Raw genomic sequence first — 7,500 nt, 5'->3', positions numbered from 1 at the left:
GCACTGGTCAGACCTCATCTAGACTACGCTGTGCAGTTCTGGTCCCCACATTACAGGAAAGATATAGGTCTATTAGAATCAGTACAAAGGAGAATGACAAAGGATACAGGGGATGAGGAGTATTCCTTACTAGGCGAGATTGAAGTTTTTAAATTTACATTCTTTAGAGAGACGTAGGTTAAGAGGGGACCTGATAGAGATCTTTAAGTGGTATAAGGGTTATAACAAGGGGGAAGTAAGCAAAATGTGTGGGGGGAAGGGGGGTGGCGGTAGAGAGGAGCTAAACATAAGAGCATGCACATCATGAGACGTTTTCTGGTTCTAGCTCGCACGTAACCCTGGCACGGTCATCTTTTCTTATCTAGGGCACCATAACAGTGATTTCTCGGTATTAAGGTGCTTCCCCACGTGCTCATTGACAGTTAAATATCTCTACAGCATGGAACTACCTGCATCATTCTCTTGTTATTCCTAGGTAGGTTTTAATCGTTACTCTTAATATTTAATACAAACGAATCCAATAATAGTCGAGAGATGTATATGCGTATGAGAGGGTGATAGTGAATGTAAATGTTGCAGAAATTGAAGTGATCGAATGTAGTAGTCCAAAAGGGGATGAGATTATCCTGGTCAGTACAAAATTAACAAAAAGGTCACGTTTATTATTTAGATACATGATCATCAACAACTGACTTCATTAAAACGCAGAAAAATCTTAGAGAGAGAGAGAGAGAGAGAGAGAGAGAGAGAGAGAGAGAGAGAGAGAGAGAGAGAGAGAGAGAGAGAGGGGATTAGGAGGGGGTGAAAGTGGTTAGGCGAAAATGGTAATAACCGAAGTAGTTATATTGCGGTTTCGTACAAATGTGAAACATGGGCAGTAAATGTGATACGAGAAAGATGTTTTGGAGACAATACTGGTGTGAAGTGGCGATAATGAGGGATACTGATGAGGAGAAATGCAGAAAGCACTTATAGTTTAATAGAAAGAGAATAGTTTAGAAATCCCGCTACTAGGCTCCTTATTCTGAAAGGCTTTGTTCTCTCATAAGAGCAATTTTTCTAGAGTCCTTCCCTGTCCTTATTATACGTCTCTTTCTTCTAGACTTTCACAGGACACTTTAGATTATCATAAAACGTTAACGGAAAGCAGGAAGAAATGCCCGCTACCCGCTATCCCAACAAAACTGGGGACATTATATAGGGACCTAACCAGGAGAGCTGCGCTTTCCCTGGACATCCCCCAAAGGACACTAGCCTAACAACCGGAGGCTAGACACGAGGACACTAATCTAACCACACGTAACCTAACATACTCGTATCCTAGCCACCAGTGAGAAGATCATAGAAGTCAAAATTTACGGTCTGGAATAATTATGCTTCGTCCTGAGAGGCGGGTTTTCTCCGTCTCTGATCATTATGTCATTGACATCATGTGACACTATTGACATCTCTCAGAGGAATTATTTAGATTTTTCTTACGGAACAGGAAAATGGTTAAAATTCGCAAATAACAAGATAAATATTCTTACCATTGAGGGTAGGACAGCACGTTTGTGGCGAGGCGACGACAGCAGGTGGCGCCTATCATTGGTTACTAGTGCTCACACTAATCTTTATCTAAAGATGCCACGGCTCGGAACCCCTCGTCAACCGTAACTAATGCTACCTCACACTCACAATCTCACCTGTATCTTATGGTTCCCGTTGTCCTTAGTTGTTTTGATAACACCACTTAATTATAACAAAGGCATAAATGCCCATCACTGTCCTTCCTCTCACCATGGCGAACGGGACACTGACCAGGACAAAACTTAGCGGCACCGAGACTCGAGGCTTCGATTCGCTCGAACACTAGGATCCATTCATTACAACAAGGTTATGCAAACATAACGCCATTTAATTCAAAATAGTGTTAAAAAGTCGCTGATGGCCTGCTTCTTAACAAAATGCAGCCTCCAAGTTTTGGGTTTAGTAGATGCAACATTTGCTCAGAAATGCATCACTAGTGTGTCAGAATCACATGAACACCGCGGTCGCACGGAGGTAGCGCAGCGAGCCCTCTCCAGTTATTATACTTCCGTGTTATCTTCATAAATCACTAAGTACAAGTACATGCACTGTTATAATGTTACATCTACATCTACATTCACATCTAACGCCTGTTTCCATAAAAATTCGCCAAACGGAATGGTGGTAATAAGACTATAAGACTGGTAAAAAAAAAAAAAAAAAATAATAAAAATAAAAAAATAAATAAAAAAAAGATATATATATATATATATATATATATATATATATATATATATATATATATATATATATATATATATATATATATATATATATATATATATATATATATATATATATATATATATATGAGTGCACTGCTCTAGGTTATGTGAAAATAATGTTCTGTAAAACAATATTTTGCGACATGTTGGGACTTATTGTACGAGTACTATGTCCAACAGTTTAACCGAAATGACTACGGAAGACATTTCAATCAAATCTTATTCTAAAGATATTGAACGCTAGTTAGTCTGCCTCATTGTTCTTGATATAAAATGATTATTTCTACACCCAGTTCCAATGTGATTAATTAATTAATACATTGCAGACTTAAGTCCTCATAGAGTCTAGAAGAGCATAAGATAGTCAAACCCACCTGTGTGTGTGTGTGTGTATATATATATATATATATATATATATATATATATATATATATATATATATATATATATATATATATATATATATATATATATATATATATATATATATATATATATATATATATATATATATATTATTTATTTTTTTCTTATTTTTTATAAGAGGCTCACTAGCCAAGGGAAACAAAAAAGACGAAAAAAAAATATATATATCCCACTAAAGTGCCAGTCACAAAAGAGATGTCAAGAGAATAATCGAAACTTGAAGGATAAGTGCTTTGAAACCTCTCTCTTGAAAGAGTTCAAGTCATAGGAAGGAGGAAATACAGGAGCAGGCAGGGAGTTCCAGAGTTTACCAGAGAAAAGGATGAATGATTCAGAATACTGGTTAACTCTTGCATTAGAGATGTGGACAGAATAGGGATGAGAGAAAGAAGAAAGTCTTGTGCAGCGAGGCCGCGGGAGGAGGGGAGGCATGCAGTTAGCAAGATCAGAAGAGTAGTTAGCGTGAAAATGGCGGTAGAAGATAGCAAGAGATGCAACAGCACGGCGAAGAGAAAGAGGCTGAAGACAATCAGTTAGAGGAGAGGAGTTGATAAGATGAAAAAGCTTTTGATTTCACCCTGTCTAAAATAACAGTATGAGTGGAACCCCCCCTTACATGTGAAGCATACTCCATACATGGTCGAATAAGGCCCCTGTACAGAGTTAGCAGCTGGGCGGCGAGGGGGAGGGGGTGAGAAAAACTTGCGGAGACGACTCAGAACACCTAACTTTACAGGGGCTGTTTTAGCTAGAAATGAGATGTGAAGTTTCTAGTTTAGATTATAAGAAAAGAATAGACCGAGGATGTTCAGTGTAGAAGAGGAGAACAATTGAGTGCCATTGAAGAACAGGGGATAGTTTTCTGGAAGGTTGTGTGGAACTGATAGATGGAGGAATCGAGTTTTTGAGGCATTGGAAAATACTAAGTCTGCCCTGCCCCAATCAGAAATTTTAGAGAGATCAGAAGTCAGGCGTTCTATAGCTTCCCCGCGTGAACTGTTTATTTCCTGAAGGGTTGGACGTCTACAAAAAGACGTGGAACACTTCAGGATGGTATCATCAGTGTAGGAGATGATAGGACAAGAAGTTTGGCTCAGAAGATCACTAATGAAAAATAGCAAGAGAATGGGTGAGAGGACAGAACCCTGAGGAACACCACGGTTAATAGATTTAAGAGAAGAACAGTAATCGTCTACCATAGCAGCAATATAACGGTCAGAAAGGAAACTTGAGATGAAGTTACAGAGAGAAGGATAAAAGCTGTAGGAAGGTAGTTTGAAAATCAGAGCTTTGTGCCAGACTCTATCAAAAGTTTTTGATATGTCCAAGGTAATAGCAAAAGTTTCATCAAAATCCTTAAAAGAGGATGACCAAGACAATAAGAAAAAACAGAAGATCACCAGTATTGCGGTCTCGACGGAAACCATACTAGCGATTAGATAGAAGGTTGTGAAGTGATAAATGTTTAAGAATCTTCCTGTTGAGGAAAGATAAAAAAAAAAAAAAACTTTAGAAAGCCAGGAAGTTAAAGCAATAGGACGGTAGTTTGTTGGATTAGAACGGCCACTCTTCTTAGGAACAGGCTGAATGTAGGCAAACTTCTAGCAAGAAGGAAAGGTAGATGTTGATTGATAGAGTTGGAAAAGCTTGACTGGGCAAGGTGCAATTACAGAGGCACAGTTTTGGAGAACAATAGGAGAGACCCCATCAAGTCCATAAGCCTTCCGAAGGTTGAGTCCAGTAAGGGCATGGAAAACATCACTGCTAAGGATCTTAATGGGTAGCATGATGTAGTCAGAGGGTGGAGAAGAGGGAGGAACAAACTCTGAATCATACAAGATAGAGTTTTTAGCAAAGTTCTGAGCAAATAGTCCAGTTTTAGAAATAGATGAGATGACAGTGGTACCATCAGGTTGAAATAAAGGAGGGAAAGATGAAGAAGCAAAGTTACTGGAGATGTCTTTAGCTAAGAGCCAGAAATCTCGAGGGGAGTTAAATCTTGAAAGATTTTGACACTTTCTATTAGTGAAGGAGTTTTTGGCTAGTTAGAGAACAGACTTGGCATGATTCCATGCAGAAATATAAACTGCATGAGATTCAGGTGATGCAAGACTCAAGTACCTTTTGTGGGCTACCTCTCTATTATGTATAGCACGAGAACAGGCTGTGTTAAATAAAAGTCTGGAAGGTTTAGGGCAAGAAAAAGAATGAGGAATATATGCCTTTATGCCAGACACTGTTACCTCTGCTATTCGCTCAGCACACAGAGACGGGTCTCTGACACGGAAGCAGTAGTCATTCCAAGAAAAATCAGAATAATACCTTCTCAGATCCCCCTCATTAGCAAAAGCAAAACGCCAGAGGCACCTCCACTTTGGGGGATCCTGAGGAGGGATTGGAGCGATGGAAAAAGATACAGATATGAGGTTGTGATCTGAGAAGCCCAACGGAGAAGATAGGATGACAGCATAAGCGGAAGGATTAGAGGTTAGGAAAAGATCAAGAATGTTTGGTGTATCTCCAAGACGTTTATGTTAATTAAAAATAACAATAATTTATTTAAAAGACAAATCAAACAATTGTGCAGGAAATGGAATGGCTATTTCAACTGAGTTTATTTACATAAGGGCAACTATGATCTCGATCTTGATCTTTTGTTTTGATGCTACGGGTGGCTCGGGGTCACTCCTGAACCAAGCCTTTGGATCGGCAACTCTTGTAGAAGACAAAGAGACAAAAAACAAACAGAAAAAAAAAAAAAAAACGAACAGTATTCTCTACAGTCTACAGTAATTGTCCCTGCATCTGGCACGCCATATTTTCTCCAGAAACTTTCACAGCCTCAATCATCCTTTCATTCGTCTCTCTACACAGTCCCAGCAACACGACCATCCATTCCTTTCCTCTCTTCTATACTCTTTCATTCCTATTATGCCCTAAGTCAATCAAAATCCCTTGTATCATCTCTCTCCTGTCTCTTCATACGTCTCACACTCCAGTACCACATGCTCCACCGTTTTATCCTTTCCCATGTCACACATCTGGTACACTTTGCTTTGGGACTCAGACCATCTGTAATTCCTTGCATTCAAATTCATACAGTGCCCTAGCTCGGAAGAGATCGCCACCCAGGCTTCCATCATACCACCTTTCATACATCGGGGCCTCTTTCTCCTTGTACCATTTCAGAGTGCTCTTTCGTTCCATCTCACTCTTCCATTCATTCAGTCCCACACACTTCACTTCTCTGTCTATCTCACTCTTCCATTTTCTCACATCCCATTAAGTTCCCACTGCTTCCTCTTGTCACGACCCATTCACGCTTCTTTTGATTCCTCCAAGCCATTCTCATCCCTCACACTACTTGTAAACCACTCCTGTCTGTCATTATCATGATTCTCTTCCTCCATTTGCTTCCACTTTCATTCCACAGATACATCTTTCTTGCTATACTTGCATTATGCATTCTTTCAAGTCTGATCTTGTGCCTAAGTGTCGCTTTCGTAAGTCTCTCTCTCTCTCTCTCTCACACACACTTGAATCTGGGATGAAAACTTATGATTTGGGAAAAATAGGTTGTATTTTAGTATCTATTTGAGTGCAATCATGCGTATGACCATACGGAATTAAGCAATGTGTACTGCTAGAAAAAGAGGAAGGGAGTAGTGGAAGCAGTGATCAGCTGTGGCAGGAAGGCGGCGTGGCGGGTCAGCTCCAGGCCGTATGTGCCCTGCCGCGTGGCTGTCGCCCGTGGTGCGGCAAGGCCACAAAGACTGAGGGAAAGGTTCTTGTGTAAGAAAAACAAGACATCTGAACAATATTATGATGTTACAAATTATAACACTATGTAACAAAATTTCACTTTTGTCTTGTCCTTGGCCCCAAACCATAATTTTTCTGTTATTTCCATCTAAACAAAATAGAAAAAAAAGTTGTTTTGATCCTGAAACTTTGCTTTTGTGGTTGGAACAATGAATTTACATTTTTGCCTTATTTCATTATAGTATGGGTTACTATTGGTTTTCATGTCAGGTAAAGACCTTATCAAAATCTCAAATGCTTATGTAATTGCTTTTGAAATGTTGCAAATAAGTTAAAACAATGAAAGAAAGAATATAAAGTGTTCTAAAGATTTTTAATTCAAATAAGATCATTCTTGAACTGACCAGATCTAGCAAGAATTTTTTCATATTTAGAAGAGTTTGCTTACATTTCAGAAATCTTCTCAAATCTTCCAGAATGTTCTACCAGACGCTTTTAGAAGATTTTAGAACATTTTAGAACATTCTATTCAATGTAAACATTTCTTGATTATTCTAGAACTTTCTAGAATACAGTAGAAATATGTAGAAGTATCAAGAATTTTCTAAAATCTACAAGAATTTTCCAGAATGATTCAGAATATTCTAAAGTAGGTTCAAAAATATTCTAGAAAGATTGAGAACATTCTGAAACACATTCTAGAAAGACTAAGAATATTCTAGAGTACTGCTTTATAATATAAAAGTACGGGCTTGCAGTCTATCAATCAGTTCTGCTTTGGCTGCCTGAGAAGGCAAATCGCCAGGGATGAAATGGCGTCAAGAGGGTGCAATAATTCCCCAGATGCATTCTGCTACATATGTGATCAATTCATCAAGAAAAGAGCAAAGAAGTTATCTGTGATTACATCTGGAAAAATGTTGAAATTTAGCTATTTTAGGGTAAAAAATCATTGTAAAAGCCATAATAACCAAGTTTGACAGGAATAATGGACATTTTCTATTGTTTTCCAATGAAA

At 38.5% G+C, this 7,500-nt stretch overlaps 1 protein-coding gene across 3 annotated transcripts in view; it reads right to left on the bottom strand.

Moving 5' to 3' along the window:
• Positions 1-1,830, bottom strand: part of LOC135101604 (uncharacterized) — a 41,764-nt gene extending 39,934 nt beyond the window's left edge. The window contains exon 1 of one of the 3 annotated variants that reach the window (XM_064005779.1): positions 1,686-1,830. Coding sequence is in view for 2 of the 3 variants with exons in the window: in XM_064005777.1 (XP_063861847.1) it covers positions 1,530-1,588 (59 nt within the window). In the remaining variant the exon portion in view is untranslated. Of the gene's footprint in view, positions 1-1,529; positions 1,621-1,685 lie in introns of those variants that run through there. The other 2 variants (XM_064005777.1, XM_064005776.1) reach the window with 2 other exon arrangements.
• Between the last annotated feature and the right edge of the window lie 5,670 nt (positions 1,831-7,500).

Source organism: Scylla paramamosain, chromosome 6, assembly GCF_035594125.1.
Source record: "Scylla paramamosain isolate STU-SP2022 chromosome 6, ASM3559412v1, whole genome shotgun sequence".
NCBI classification, from domain to species: Eukaryota; Metazoa; Arthropoda; class Malacostraca; order Decapoda; family Portunidae; genus Scylla; species Scylla paramamosain.
The sequence above is the reverse complement of the archived record's forward strand: the minus strand, read 5'-3'. Positions and strand labels throughout refer to the sequence as shown.